General features: G+C 42.4%; 2 protein-coding genes across 2 annotated transcripts in view; both read right to left on the minus strand.

Moving 5' to 3' along the window:
- stk17a (serine/threonine kinase 17a) overlaps positions 1-5,129 on the minus strand; it is a gene marked incomplete at both ends in the record, with an annotated part of 36,737 nt that extends 31,608 nt beyond the window's left edge. The window contains one exon of the mRNA XM_080543777.1: positions 4,954-5,129. Within this exon, the coding sequence (XP_080399903.1) occupies positions 4,954-5,129 (176 nt within the window). The remainder of the gene's footprint in view (positions 1-4,953) is intronic.
- A 3,713-nt stretch (positions 5,130-8,842) lies between these two features.
- Positions 8,843-16,593, minus strand: part of hecw1a (HECT, C2 and WW domain containing E3 ubiquitin protein ligase 1a) — a gene marked incomplete at both ends in the record, with an annotated part of 104,219 nt that continues 96,468 nt past the window's right edge. Inside the window, 6 exons of the mRNA XM_080543792.1 lie at positions 8,843-8,954; positions 11,584-11,782; positions 13,026-13,140; positions 13,497-13,643; positions 14,068-14,197; positions 14,447-14,545. Of these exons, the coding sequence (XP_080399918.1) occupies positions 8,843-8,954; positions 11,584-11,782; positions 13,026-13,140; positions 13,497-13,643; positions 14,068-14,197; positions 14,447-14,545 (802 nt within the window). The remainder of the gene's footprint in view (positions 8,955-11,583; positions 11,783-13,025; positions 13,141-13,496; positions 13,644-14,067; positions 14,198-14,446; positions 14,546-16,593) is intronic.

Genomic DNA, 16,593 nt, shown 5'->3' on the forward strand with positions numbered 1-16,593 from the left:
TGAAGACACAGAGTCCCTTTCTGTGAGAATTAGGGGGGGTTGGTTGGTTCAGAACATGATGGGGTTGGTTAATGAGGGAAGGGAGGGGGTGTTTGAAGTGTGTGTGTGTGTGTGTGTGTGTGTGTGTGTGTGTGTGTGTGTGTGTGTGTGTGTGTGTGTGAGAGAAAGAGACCACACTGCACACATCCGATAAGGGACACACACGCAAACACATACCCTCCAGTGAGTGGAACCCCCACACAGAAGCTGTAGCTGCGGTAAAACTATATGAATCATTCCCAGGAGAGCACATCATTCCCAGTGAGACACAAACCATGGCTTAGACCGGCTTCCAACATATAATATGATATGATGTATCAGGATAGATATGATATGACAGATATGATGTATAGATATGATCACTTTTCAAAAAATGCCGGTCGAGAGAGGACTCTGGCGTTGCTTGTTCGCCGCTTCTCCGCCCGAAATCTAGGTGTAATTGCAGTATACAGAGTAGATTGTCCTACAAAGGCACTTAGATTTAGATTTCATCCAACATGAAAGACATGGCACACAAATATATATATATATATATATATATATATATATATATATATATATAATATATAAAAACACAACTTCAGACAAACAGCTCAGTGTATCAGCTTTAATATGTAAAGATCCCTCATGGCTATTGGAAGATGTAACCTACTAATTAATTAGAGCAGGCTTGGAAAGATCCAAACGAGATGAGCCATTTGGAAATGTGATGGATTTCACCAGAGAACACCAGAGAACATTAGAGAACATCAGAGAACATCAGAGAACATTAGAGAACATTAGAGAACATTAGAGAACATCAGAGAACATCAGAGAACATCAGAGAACATTAGAGAACATCAGAGAACATCAGAGAACATCAGAGAACATCAGAGAACATTAGAGAACATTAGAGAACATCAGAGAACATCAGAGAACATCAGAGAACATTAGAGAACATTAGAGAACATCAGAGAACATCAGAGAACATTAGAGAACATCAGAGAACATTAGAGAACATCAGAGAACATCAGAGAACATTAGAGAACATCAGAGAACATCAGAGAACATCAGAGAACATCAGAGAACATTAGAGAACATTAGAGAACATTAGAGAACATTAGAGCTGGCCTCCTCTTGCCTTAACACTGGATAACCAGCAGAAGCCCTGGTCCAAAACATACACCTGTTAAGAAAGAGGCTTAACACTTTAAAGCCCAAAATGTCTGATTCTAAAGCAGGTCTGAGTCTTTGAGGGTTTACACTCTTTTCATTTGACACTAAACAGAGTTTATAGATTCTTAAATCACCATGTAGGCCTTTAGACTGAACTAAGCTCTAATGTTGTAGGCCTACCCTCTTAATTCCTCAACATTGAAATGAAAAACGACATCTGAATTCACTCTGAAATGGATCTCCCTAAGAGAGCTATTCTAACGACATGGTCCACTGAGTTCACTGCAGCCCTAGATACAGCGGATCTATTCCAATACCAAGTTGAAAATGGCAGCCAGGCTCAACAATGACCTTGTAAACAGAAATGGACATTCTTCCAAAATGACACACGCCAGATCGTATTACATGTACTGGTCTTGTAACAGGACATCCAATGGCGTTCCATTCAGTTTAGTTTCGATGACTCTTCCATAAGACATGGCTGTGGTGTTGGTGTGGGTCCGTGGGGACAGGGTGGGACAGGGTGGGGGGTTTCCCAGAGCAGGGGAGAGCTGTGGAATGCCGCGGGGCAGCCGGCCCGATGCGGACCTAACCCTGTAATTATCAACATGTGAGACTCTCTAGAAACCACAGGAGCACGCGGGTCACACGCATCACACTTCACACCGCCGCTGTGTACAGTAACACACTACAGAGGCACATGGACACAGACAGAAGGTTCTCATAGCCATACAGAATAGTCATGCTTTTTTTTTTTTACACCTCATCACCAATACACATTTCAGGCCTCTGTAAATGTCATTACCTCTGCTAGCCTTTTTACAATTGAATTGGCTGATAATAGACACGATCCCAAGTGACGGAGAATACTGTTACGATACACCGAAAAAAGACTCACTCATGTGACATGGGCACAGCGCAAGGCAATTACAATAGAGTTCCACACCACATATGAAATATTCACTGCATACAGACGCACTGTCCTGGAATTAAAAGCAAACATCCAGCTACGTATCAAAGGAATCGGGCTGTAAGATTTGGAATTCATACAGCTTAGCTGGGACGACTAGCCAACTAGTGTCCGTCCAGCAACAGGCTTGGGGATAGGGCTTAGCTACCTCAGCATGACAGCCAGGCCCTAGCTCAATTCATTAATCGCAGTATTTAAAACAATTAGCATGCAAGGCCAACCCAAACAATCACATGATCTCTGTGCTGAAGGCTAGAGCTGGCTCCCAAATTCTAGCTTACAGATCAGAGGAAAGTTGGTATATTCACAGGGACCTGATGTTATCATTCAGCATGAGGGTCAGATGTGTATGGCCCACGGCCACACGGCTAGGCTGGTGTTATTTGTTTCCAATCAAGCAGGTATGTTACTGACTGAAAACTCCACTTCCATGCCTAACCCTAACCCTATGGCTGTCAAATCTATTTGTAATTGGAGCATGCATCGCTCAATCATTTTGAACTTGTGCGTAAGTATATAATAATAGATATTAGATAATAATTACATTAGAGTCAGATTATCAATATAAGATAGGCTATGTTTAGCTGTTAACAAAATATAGCCAAAAGTCTCTGCAGTTTACATAAGCACATCAGTCTACATAAGCACAGCCTAATTTCATTTAATAGGAAATGTTGAGTTTCACATTAACCGAGGTGGTTTCAGGACAAGACTAAATCCCAGCTCCCTCAGACCTAAGAACAACCGCTCCTTGTGGACTTTTTCTAAAAATGTGTTCTGTTTCCCTCTGGCATAATTGGACTGACTTTGTCGAGGGACCAGACACTTGATGCTAAAGGAATCTATAGCCGTGTCCACCAGGTGCAAACACAAACACACGCTGCAGAGGCAGCCAATCAGATCCCCTGAGGATACTAGCCTAAAAGGCAGCGGTTAACTGTTTGCATACTGACAATAGCCTAGGGGTTCACATTTCACACTGTTGGTTTAAGCCAAAAGTATGTTGATATGGAAATGTATCGGCCTAGGCCTACAATGTCTATAGTACATAGTGAACAGATGACTAACAATCATCTACTTTTTGGGGGGGAGGGGGACAAAGTAGGCCTAAATAAAACAACTTGTTTTAACAAAGTAGTAAATCATCTCTTATCATCTCTGGCTGATGTTAGCAACTGACCCATTAACATTTTAAACCTCAGTTTCACTGTCCTTGTGATGTGTGGGCCTCCTTCTTCACCAGCTCTGGGGGGTATTCCATCAATGTAGCTAAACAATTATAATATATATAATTAAAATAATTATACATTTCCTGCGAGATTTATTTAAAAATCCAGCCTTATTTTCCTTTAGCGACCTTGATGGAATAGCCCCCTGGTCATTGAGTAGGGTGGTGTGGGTCTGACTGGGATGTGGCTTAACCAACACTTTGAAGTGAATGCCTTCTGCTAATCCCAGCCGCAACGGCAGGTCATGTGATGCAAAGCCACATTCTGACTGCCTCTGTTTTAGGCCTACATTATGAAATAATCTCTCACAAACAGACACACACACACACACACACACACACACACACACACACACACACACACACACACACACCTCAAATAGGCTACCTTCTTACAAAGGCAATGGCTGTAAATGACTTTGCTCCCGATATAAAGAGCCCATGAATTCATCTCTTATCAGTTTCATCTCAGAGGAGTTTAGACCATAGTGTTTGCATTGCCTCTGAGTTGAGCTCGAAAAATGCACAATGTCAAAAGGAGACCATCCACATACTGGCAGTCATGTTATAAGGGCTGGGATATTCCCACTCACAAAAAACACTCACAAATCACTACTTTCTAACCTTCCCAGTAAAGCAGAGTGATGGGCTCTAAGAATTAGGCAAAACAATAATTCAGTTTCAAAATGCCAATGACAAGAACGTTTACATACATTTTCTTTGGCATTTCTAGTGGAAAATCCAGGCCAAGGCTAAGCCAGCACATTTATTGCTGTATAAGCAATTAGATCAAACTATCACTGAAGAGTGGCCCTGGATCATTAAGAACATCTAAGTGAAGCATTGAGTTTACATGATGTAGTCTAATCGTTGTGCGGACTGTAAAACGGGGACGATGCGCTTTTGCATTTCTTGCAGCTAATTTACAAGAAAATGTTCTCATTCTCAGAACCAGACACAGCTCAGGAGACTGGAAGCACACAGTTGAGGCCTCCTGCGTTCCAGCTGACCTTGCAGTGAAGCTCGTGCTGCCTGCAGCCCACAGCTATTGGCTCGCCTGGCTCATTATCCTCACACCAAACAACAACAAACAAGTCAACCATCATGTGGCAGCTGTGATGCTGCATGCTCATGGCAGGGCTCCAAATGCACTGCGACATTGAAGCAAATTCCTTCCAATTTTCTCTACTGATGCACATCCTATATCAATATGTCAAGGTGCCACAAACAACAACAACAACAACAACAACAACAACAACAACAACAACAACAACACGCCAACTTTGAACGGGTATACTGAATGGACTATTGTAAAAGAGCTGCTTTCTTCATGTTATTCATGAACATTAAACCTTTACCTTCATTATAATTACAAGAATATGCTTACTTATTTAGGTTCTGAGTTTAAAAACAGACAGTGTGAACACATTTCAGACTGACAGCTGACAGTCAGAACTTCTCACACACACACACACACACACACACACACACACACACACACACACACACACACACACACACACACACACACACACACACACACACATCACGTGTACTGTACCTGCCAAGCTCTTTTCCTGGGATAATGTTGTAGTGGTCGGTAAAGGGCTCATTCTTGATAGGAGTTTTGATTTCGGAGAGTAAGCCACTACAGTTCTGATTGGGTTCGTCTGCCTGCCCATAGTGGTACCGTGTTCGGCTCCTTGTCTCACTCGTTCGGGGACATTCAGGAATCATCGCGTCAGTTCGATCAGGACCCAATATTTGACGACTTGGGAACTCCTATCACTTTATCTAGTAGTAGTACTACAGCAACTATAGCAACACTTCCCTTGGTAACGTGAGCTACAAAATAACCAATGTAGCAGTACTTCGCTGCCTATCAGTGATAAAATGCAACTACATGCCTTATTAATCTTTCAGAAGAGAGAATTATAACTTTCATCTTCAATGAAGTGATCCCGGAGTAGCGCAACAATGTCGCCTCCGCCTCGCTCCGCTGTAGGACGTGTGACCGGGCAGCTGCTCTGACTCTGCTCATCAGCCTGAACACCGGAGGGACACTCTGCTCTCATCACCGTGGCAACACTACTGATTGACAGGCAAGTAGGGTGGAGCATGCTAATTTATTACTAGCAGGGGCGGGGTTCCCCATCTAAACACCATCTCAAATGTAGTTTAATCTGCCTAGTACAGTGTGCGAATGGCAGTCTTATTAAATTAACATTTAATTTATGAAAACAAATTAAAACAATTATGTTTTTAAATATCCCGATAAAGTAAGGGGACACAAGACTACCTTTAGCTCAATGAGACTGGGAGAGTTCCCATGGAGATTGTAAGAATGCATATAATATATGCCCTGCTTTACCTAGCACATGTGGAAGGTTTCATTGATGTAACAAACATTGTTTTGGAAATCATTTTGAATGGGGTTTTCTAATAAAATCGTTCTTCTACCTGCAGGTTATCCTATCGTTGGACCTATACTATAGCATAGTCATAGACCTATAGCCCATTCCTCCCTCCTCTGGTGAAAAACGGTGGTGCAGAATACCACTTCAGCCCTGCGTTGTAGGCCACTGCCTTCAGCCTCCAAGGTAAACAAACGCATGTACATTATGAATTGAGGGTCAAGTATGATAGCTCTAGGCATAGGCTAAGAAACAGCAGTGTGAAAAGCCCTCATGTAGGTCACTTCCACTTTTAAGAGCTATACAGTACATTATGGCACAAAGCATACATTACCGCCAAGCCTTTCCACCTACCAAAGCATAATCTAAAGTAATTCTAATTACCCTTCATTCAGATTACCACTAACCTTGATATAGGAGAACTCTCTGGCTCAGATTCTATACAGAAGGCATTATTTAATCTAATCTTTCAATTAAAAAATCACTGTAGACTTCAATGTGACTGTCAACGTTTGTTTGAGGGTAGTCACTCATTCCTGACCCATACACCTGTGGAAAGAGACTTTTTAAAGTGGTCATAGCAAAGTGATATACACTTTCTATTCAACCCAATGAAGACACATACAGCAGATTAATTACAAAGTCATATATTGTTTATTGACATTCCTGTACAGTGATATGATAGGATGGAGCAGAAGCACAGCCTGAGTATTAAGTGACCAAATCAGATTGTTGAACAATAATGTCTTTCCAAATGCAATTACACTGAAAGAAAATATTAGAAGATAAGGTGAATGTTGTGGTAGGGGTGGAAATTATCCCCCCCCCCCCCCCTGGATACTGTTTGATTCTCCATATATTTTAGTCCTGGTACATTAATTCTTTGATAGATTTTATTTAAAATATTATAACCGTTTATATCAATGCATTTAAATAATGTTCTTAGATATTTTAGAATAAATTAAGGGCAGTCTTGGTCATTCTTTATGTCAAAAAACATCACCATGAGTCAGACATTTAATGTCAGGGGATGCCCAGGATATCTTATGAATACAATTCTATTTGTAAACCTAGTAAAAATAGACCACAAAGTGACACAATTCTCTTTAAATACAATGCAAGACAATTCCAACAATAGTCATTCCTTTCTACGTGACACATTCCCAGTGTCTTAGACCATTAACGATGTAATTACTACGCTGACATCTTGATAAAACCACAATCTTGATCTGTCAACACCAACAAAGAAGATGGATGATGATGGAGGAGGAGTGAGTGGTTACCTTGGTTACATTTACAGTGCAAAGGGAAGGAAGACATACAGTACAGTATTTTCCCCACAATTTGAGTATTAACAAGCTTTGACATCATTGAAATAAATAATTCAATGTGATAAATTAAAGGCTGGACTGTTTATGATGTTTGAGAGGTGTTCTTCTCTTCTTCTCAACATAAAGGCAAATGTTGATGCATTATATACATTTCTGAAATTGATCTTTTGAAACATACCACCATTGTGTCAAATGTGTAAGTAGATCTCAATTCAAACACTGTCATTTTACAAACTCAAAACAATACGGAACAATCTTTGCAAAACAAAGCATTCAAATAAGATTTCAATGTTATACTGAAACACATTACATTTGACAATTAAAAATAGTGTAGAAAAAAAGACAGTACTTATGAAACATGATTACAAAAGAAAACAAAATGACAATCATAGGGATTATCTATTGAGAGAGAAACATTAATCTCTGTGTTCCCTTGCCTCCAAAACAACATTGGTGGTCAGCACTATACTGAGACCGACAAGTTTAATAAAGTTGTACACTCAACTAAAGTTGCACTCTATAACACTGCATATTCACCTCCATATATTCACAGCTCATAGGGTTTGGATTACAAGGCCCATGTCATTGTCAGAGTGACAACAACAATATTATTTTTGGTGTGAGCTCAATGACTTTGCAAATCTCCTGCCAAGAGAGTTCTCAGAGAGCTTAGCCTTGCCGTTTCTAATCTTAGCCTAGCATAGTCACCTGGTGGCTGGGTCACCTAGGCTTCCTGACGTACGTGACTTCAGGTTAAGCCCTCTACAGTACCATGACACGGCACAAACCATTCACCCACTGCACAGGAGTCTCCAATAGGAGGAGTTATGATGTTATGTGGTACTGTAACACATCCGTGGTCGTGTTTTAGGCAATTAATTACTGAGGCACTGTATCTTACCTAGATGGGAGATGCAGGCTGCTGCACACACTGAGACAGGCCACAGACTTGGAGAAAACACACATAGTCCCTCACCTGATGCCTGCTATGTCATGCCATAGGAGTTATGGCTCCTATTGAAAACAGCGGAAACAGAGGATAATAAAATTACGATGAGGAACAATTTGCTGAAACATGCACAAAACATGTTAAGTGTACAAGAACATTAAAGGAGCTTTGTTTGGTTTGCAGTCACTGAATGCTCATATCCAGTAAAGGGCATGTTTTGCTAATGGTCTCTGGAGTAGATTGATTGATACATTGATTGACAGGACGATGCAGTCTAGGAGGGACTAACAACTCTTGGGTTACCATGAATGTCACTTCCTGTGCTGATGTCAGAGGAGGGGTATGGGCTGTGGATGGAGCCTGCCCTTCCTCCTTCATAGTAACAGCCTCCCTCCATGGAGCTGTAGTGTTGCCTTCATGGTCTTCACTATTGTATACATGTTGGTTTGTGCAACCCCCCCCCCCCCCCCCACTGCAGTTCTGTATGTCAGTTGCACCAGATGAGGGATGCAGCTCCATGCAAGTATTAATTTGTTTGATCCCAACTGCTCCTCAGGTACAGAATATTGTAGAAAAAATAACAACAGACGATAGGACACCAGCGGTCCGAAGGTCATATTAGTACTGGTCTCGTCCACAGCAACGATATTACAAAAGAACAGTTGTTTCAGTAGGGTTGCCAGATGTTGTTGTCAGTCTGTGGTTGTCCTCACAACTGGCCAAACGGTCCCCTCAAAAGCTCCCCTCAAAAGCTCCTCACTCAAGGCCAAAGGTGCTGGTCTCCTCCACAGCGATCAGCAGCTTCTCGTACAGCATGGTGTAGGAGGGGTACGGAGGGAGGTCAAGGCGGTTGAAGCATGTGTGAGCCCTGAAGGAGATGAGGGAGAGAGAAGCGTGTCAGGGGCAACAGAGGCAGTACAGAGAACACAGAGAACCTGATTGAGACTGAGGACAAGGACATGAGCTGCCTGGTGATCATGAGACCAGGACAGAGAAGATAGTATTACAAAACAAAAAACAAAAACAAAAGAAGTATCAAGAGTTTTCCAAAGAAACCCATTCAGCAAATGTTTAGAACTCTGTTTAGAACTCTTAACCCTTGACTTGCCGACAGGAATAGCTATCATTACAGTTATCTTGAAGATGATTAGTTTTCTCTTTGCTCTTGGTCTCAACCAAAATGCAGTTCATATCGCTCCCCTTCACCCTTATATAACTTCCTTACTGATGGCGCTGTCGCCTCCCTCCACAGTGACAAACTTTGCCTGTTTCTTCCACTGCAGTGAAATGTGAGCCCTGTCTTTTTTGCTGACTTAGTAGTTAGTTTTCAATGAGATTCCCTCCTGTTCGGGAATTCTCAATGAGATGCCCTCTAGTTATTGCCCAGTGTGCCAACGTGATCTATATATATATGCCAAATGTTAAATATAGTACTGTTCGGGTATAATGCGTGTGTGTGTGGGTGTGTGTGGGTGCGTGTGTGTTTGTGCATGTGTATTTACTTTGTTGTGCTGAACATCAAATTAGAAAATGCAACATACAACAAATAAAACTATGTAAATTCTTGTGTAGCTGTCTCGATATGTTTTGAGCATTTCATGTCATATCTGTGTGAAGTGAGCAACCCATAATGACCTGTCTGTGTTCCAACCTTTTGGGTTCTGCAGGGGCGTTAGGGAATAAACTGCCACGTAGAGACACTGCAGTTGTATACAAGGAGGGACTAGCTCCTAGCTGACCTCCCCATCAATAATACATGGAAATTGACATGGGGAAACAACACGGCAAAGATGAAGGAAGTAAAGAGCTGTCAATAATAAATGGAAATGTACTACAGGCACAACATTTATACATCTGTCGGACTGTATGACTCATTTAAAACTCTTTTCATTTTATTGTTAGATGATTTTATGAATTCATTCATAATTATTTTAGATTAATAATAATATATATATCTATTATATGTATTATTATTATATGTATTACTTATATGTAATATGTATTACTATAGAACACGATATGAGAAAACTGTCTGGGTTTCTCTAAACTGGGAATGCAAAAAGTAGATTAGGAGGTGGAACTCTAACGTTACGTTTGAGTAAACACACTGGTGGATGTTTGAGTAAACACACTGGTGGATGTTTGAGTAAACACACTGGTGGATGTTTGAGTAAACACACTGGTGGATGTTTCATCCCCCATATGGGCAGTGCGTCCTGAGCAGCAGGTAGGCTCTGAGCAGCTCAACCAGCTGTACCAATGAACCATATGTAGACATGACAGCTACTGTCTGTCTCTCTGTAGAGGCTGAGAGGCTGGTCAGCATATGAATAGGATCCTCTCTCCACGCAGACTTGTCTGACTGTATCATGTGTGTCTGTATCATGTGCTCTGAATGAGAATGGCTCAGGTAAGGGAGGGGAGAGGAAGGCTCTTAAATGATGAGTAATACATGTACCGTAAATGAAGAATCATACATAATTCAATCAATTAATTCGATATCGGACATACAGTAAGGCTTAGAAGGCTACTTTCTAGAATCATAACATACTTAACCTTATTATGACATATTATTAGTTAGCTGAAGGGACAAGATATATGCATAATCTGGTTCATTGCCAAACTACATTTCGTTGTCTCAGTACTTGTACCGTACTCTGTGCAATGACAATACAGTTGAATCTAATCTAATCTCATGTTACAGTACTGAGATAGATACAATAGTGTTTCCAGGGTTCCCACGGGTCCTTGAAATCCTTGAAAGTTTGTGAATTTGAGAAAAAAAAAGTTTTGGAAAATAGACATTGCTCATTGAAAGTGCTTGAATTCCCCTCTCTCTCTCTCTCTTTCTCAAAAAAAATCTATATAAAAAAATGTTTTACTTAGCTCGTCAACTAGTAAATAAGTCTCTGTATTGCTTAACCTTACACATATTTCACAATATATTGTTTTGCTGTGCTGTGGTAGAGAAGGCAAGAGACCATCTAGTGTTCACACATTCAAGCCTCTCTTTTTAATTGTTGTCTGTGAGCGGAGAGTTCCTATTATATAAGTTCTCATCCTGATCTGTCTCAAACTACGCCGTGTTGGGTCCTTAAATTTGATGGAATTGAGTCTTGAAAGTCCTTGAAAGGTGCTTGAATCTGATGTTTCAGAAGTTGTGGGAACCCGGTATTTCATCCTACCTGGGTAGCAAGGTGTTTCATCCTACCTGGGTAGTGAGGTGTTTCATCCTACCTGGGTAGTGAGGTGTTTCATCCTACCTGGGTAGTGAGGTGTTTCATCCTACCTGGGTAGTGAGGTGTTTCATCCTACCTGGGTAGTGAGGTGTTTCATCCTACCTGGGTAGCCAGGTGTTTCATCCTACCTGGGTAGTGAGGTGTTTCATCCTACCTGGGTAGTGAGGTGTTTCATCCTACCTGGGTAGCCAGGTGTTTCATCCTACCTGGGTAGTGAGGTGATTCATCCTACCTGGGTAGTGAGGTGTTTCATCCTACCTGGGTAGTGAGGTGACCTTGCCCCACTTCTCAATGCAGAAGCGTCTCAGGCCGTTGCTCCCTCGCAGAGCGGCGAAGCCCTCGTACGGAACGCTGGACGTCCCCGTCACAAACTGGAGGAGGCGGAGCCTCTGCTCATTGTTGAACCGCTCCACAGCACCCCAGAACCACCGGATCACCATGTGTCCATCATGGTAACCTGAAATGAGGTGGGAGAGGTAGAGGTGGGATTATTCGAAAAGTGGGAAACCCTGTATCTCAAATGGATTGAATATCAGACTACGGGGAGCTAATAGCTTATTTATGTTTATGACACCAGTTTTGACACCAGTCCATGTCCACGTACACACTACAGTATCCACTTTACACTCTGCATAACGGCATGTAAACAACGTGCTGTTAGCTTTGGAGAGGCGGTGGTGAAAGGCAGCAGGAGTGTGATACACAGCAGAGGTCGAGGCCGTTAGGAGGGTCAAAATGCTCCCATTGAGGAGAAGATTAGTTTGGCCAATTAAGAGCTTAGCTGGGATGAGAACCAGATGAGGGTTCTGGCTTTTGAGTGATTCATGTTAAATGGACGGGCTTTTATGGCTACACAGGCAGCAGGTCCCTCTGACACATCTGTCTGTTCAAAGAGAAGAACATTCACCAATCGGTTGCAGTCACACAAGCACGGGGTTTAAGCACAGACACACAAATGCGCTCGCGCACGCACACACACACACACACACACACACACACACTTTCTTGCGTCAGGTGACATGGCAGATCTGTGCTAACGAGTGTGCGTGATGGACGTTCAGATGGGTTTTAGTTGGCTCCGTGGGTCTGGGTTGTTGAACATACAATATAGCCTATTAGTACTAGAATGATTTATGACCCAATTCTTTTTGAAATGGCTTACAATATGCTTACTTTTGCCTGGACTGTGTGTAGCACTTTCACCCTCCAAGGTGATCTTTGTTGTCTCCAGGCATGTCAGCCGACATTGATTTGTACAATTATGAATAGGTAGAAAAGACCTAGCCTCATTGGACAGTAACATTTATTTACAATTACTTAAAATGTTATTCAGTTTAATTATTTATATTCATTTAATGAATTGACATGACGTGAACAGCCCTGAGCTGCAGTGTGGTCCTACCCAGTACTCAAGTTGTAAAAGAAAATCAGGGGGGATGGTGGATTTTTATCATATGGGGATAATTTTAGCATCTCAACAGCGTCAGTGACTTCAGTGTCAGTGACTCGCCCACAGTATTTTACTCAATATGCGCAAAACTAAATGTTGAAATAGCAGTAATACCATGTTCATTGATAAAATGATATAAGGGATGGAAAGGGGGGATGGCAGTTTTAGAAGGGGGATGATTTTGAACGTTTTTATTTCAGGGGGGATGCCATCCCCCCTCATCCCCCCTCAACTTTAGTGCTGGTCCTACCTCCTCTGTACTCTGTGTTGGTCCTCCAGTCGATCAAGTCAATCTCAGCCGTTCCAGCGATAACCAGCTCCAGCTCTCTGGCGTCAAACACAGACACTAGCCGGGAGTCCACCACCTGGAGACACAGGAGCAGGGGGGGGGGATGCTCATCTTAGCTCCAGTGTGATGGTGACAACCTCTTTCTTTAGCCCCCTTCTTTGTCTGCACAGACTCGGTAGATGTAAGATAGAATGAGTTTAGGGGGACTTTCTGCCCTATTGTTCTTTTGTTTAGTTTTTTTGGGAGACAGTAGAGATTAACAGGAAGGATGGGTGAGAGAGAGGAAGACATGCAGGATATGTTGTTGGCTGGAATAAAACCAGAGACCTTGCAATTATGTGGCAGTGTGCATGGCCCCCTGCCATGTTTAAACCTATCCAGATCCTCCAGATCTGTTGTTGTTGTTGTTATCAGAGTGGACCTGTGCCGTACCTCATAGAAGCCTCGGACCATGGCCTCAGTCTGTTGCGCCACCCCTCTCTCCACCCTCCACTTGGCCATGCGTTCTATGTACTCCTTCTTGTTCTTCTCAGTCACCTGGAGGTTGGAGCCGCCTGACTTCAGCTCTCGCTCCGTCACCTGACACAGGAAGTCATGTGAGACAATGGACCTATCGCTAAGCCACGCACCAAAATAGAAATTGTCCAATCATATCACAGCAAAAGTCACGACAGGCAGAAAACTCTGACAAACAACTCGCTAATATCTGATGGTGAAAAGCTTCTAGACTAAATATTCTTTAAAAAACATGCCTATTACTTGCTGTGGTAAATCAGAAATCAGAAATGTGCCAACTCCCGCCATTGTAAGTCATTGAATGTCATTCAGTCACGGGTCGGTCAGTCAGTCACTGTCAGTGCAGCGTTGTTTGTTTGTCCGAGTTTTCAAAGGGGGCGTGGCTTAGCGATAGTTCAATTGTGTGCAGGAAATGGCATGGAGGCAAAGATAATTCAAAGTCCCAGTCTGCCACCCCCTGGTGCTCGGTGCCTCAGCCCTGACTGACCTGGCCAAACACCTCTTCGTTGACAGTGAAGGTGAGGTCCAGGATGTCTGTGATGTCGTTATCCTTCATCCACTGGAGGCTCTGGTGGAACTCTTCATCCAGGTACTCTAGGTCACTCAGGTCTGTGGCTCTGGGGGACATTTTCAGTTCAAGATTGTACATGTTAGTTATCTGGCAGAATAGCTGAATGACATATCCTTATCTAGACTAACTATGGAAGATGAAATAACCACATACTGTGTTGTACTACTTTACTGTAGAAGAATATGAATAACAGTGAGTGTGGAAGGGTGGTGGTGTGTGTGTGTGTATGTGTGTGTGTGTGTGGGGGGGGTGTCTGTACATGTCTGTGGGTGGTTAAGTTAGTTAGTTTACTCACAGTCTGAGCAGAGCCTTGTAGAAGGGGCGTGTGAAGAAGGCGTCCAGTAGATACTGGTGGATCAGAGCTAAGCCCAGAATACGACCACTGAAACGGAACCTGAGCAGAACAAAGACAAAGCACAGGAAGGTTGAATAAAACAGCAGCCTGTCACTCTCCTATAGTCTGGACCCCAGGAAGAGTCAGGGGGATCAAATCCACCTCTATGATCTAACTCACTGAATGAATGAATGAATGGTCTTTATTAAGGACATTTTTGAATCTGTGTCTGATGACATACTAGGCATTGTAAATCACTCCCTACTTAAAGGGATATTTCCAGCGGCGCTAAAAACTGCCCTGGTTAGACCCACCCTGAAGAAAAGTAACCTAGATCCTTCTGCTCCAAAAAACTGTAGACCAATATCCAATCTCACTTTTCTAAGCAACATTTTAGAAAAGGCAGCGTATAGACAGCTTCATGAATTCTTAGTCCTAAATAATAGGTATGACCCACTTCAGTCAGGTTTCCGATCATACCACAGCACAGAAACCGCTTTGCTTAAGGTAACTAATGACCTTAGGATAAATGCAGACTCGAAAAAACTCTCGATTCTTGTACTCTTAGACTTAAGTGCAGCCTTTGATACGGTAGACCACTCCATACTTATTGAGAGACTTGAAAACTGGGTTGGCCTCTCAGGTCCGGTCTTAAACTGGTTCAGGACTTACCTGGCTGACCGAGATTACTTTGTAGCCCTTGGTGACCATAAGTCAAAAAATTATAGCACAACCTGTGGAGTTCCCCAGGGGTCCATTTTAGGACCGTTGCTTTTTAGCCTATATATGCTACCCCTCAGTTCTGTTATCAAGAAGCATAGCGTTAACTACCACAGCTATGCTGACGACACTCAGCTTTATATCTCAGTAACTCCCAACGACTACAAGATGATCGACCACCTGATAGACTGTATTGCCGATATTAATTTTTGGATGACACAAAACTTTCTCCAACTCAATCAAGAAAAAACAGAGGTATTGATCATTGGCGAGAAAATTGGGAGAGAGAAATTATCTGCACACTTGAAAACACTAGCTCTTAACACTAAGTGTCAGGCCAGGAATCTTGGTGTCATAATTGACCCAGATCTAAATTTTGAAACTCATATTAATAACACTATTAAAACATCCTTCTACCATTTAAGAAACATCACTAAGGTACAATCATTTCTCTCCCAGGCAGACACTGAAAAATTAATGCATGCGTTTGTTACTAGTAGGCTAGATTACTGTAATGCTCTCCTGACAGGTCTCCCCAAAAAAATGATAAATAGACTACAAATGGTTCAAAATGCTGCTGCTCGTGTCCTTACTAGGACCAAACGGAGAGCGCACATCACACCTGTCTTGAGATCACTACACTGGCTCCCTGTCAGTCATAGAATAGACTTTAAGATCCTTTTACTAGTTTATAAATCACTTCACTGTGATGCACCCAATTACATGGTGGACATGCTCATAAGATACACACCAGCTAGACCCCTACGGTCTAGTGGCACGGAACTTTTAATAGTGCCAGAGGCTAGGACAAAGAGATTTGGAGGATCAGCTTTTAGCATATATGCTCCTAGATTGTGGAACACCCTACCTGAGGGCCTGAGGTTGTCTAAAACTCAGGACATTTTTAAGCGTGACCTCAAAACCTACTTATTCAATGTCGCCTTTTGATACTAAGGGAGACATTGGACATTATAGAACTAGGATCACTAGGCCATTACACCATACTCGTGTTTTTGAGATTTGTATTGACAGGAAAATGGACCCGGGTGCTGATGAGGCACTGTCAGCTCCAAATAGCACCTAGAGCAGTACTGGAACCGGTACAAGGGTGTACCAGGACCACCATCAGGTTGTATTGCTGTCATCTTTATTGTCTCTACTGTGTTGTTGCATCATAACTGTGCTTAAGTTTCTCTTTTGGCAGGACCTGTGACCATACTGGATGCAGAACGATGCAAATACAACACAAAATTTATGGACAGTGTGTACGCCGATAATATGCAAGGAATTTTTCCTGGATACATGGTGTACAGGTTTTTGCCCTTGCTTGCTTGCTTTGTGCCGGTGGTCCTGGCCTCCCCTGGGGGACCGCTGGGTACTGGTAAGCA

The sequence above is a fragment of the Nansenia antarctica genome, assembly GCF_963989245.1.
Source record: "Nansenia antarctica genome assembly, chromosome: 13".
NCBI classification, from domain to species: Eukaryota; Metazoa; Chordata; class Actinopteri; order Argentiniformes; family Microstomatidae; genus Nansenia; species Nansenia antarctica.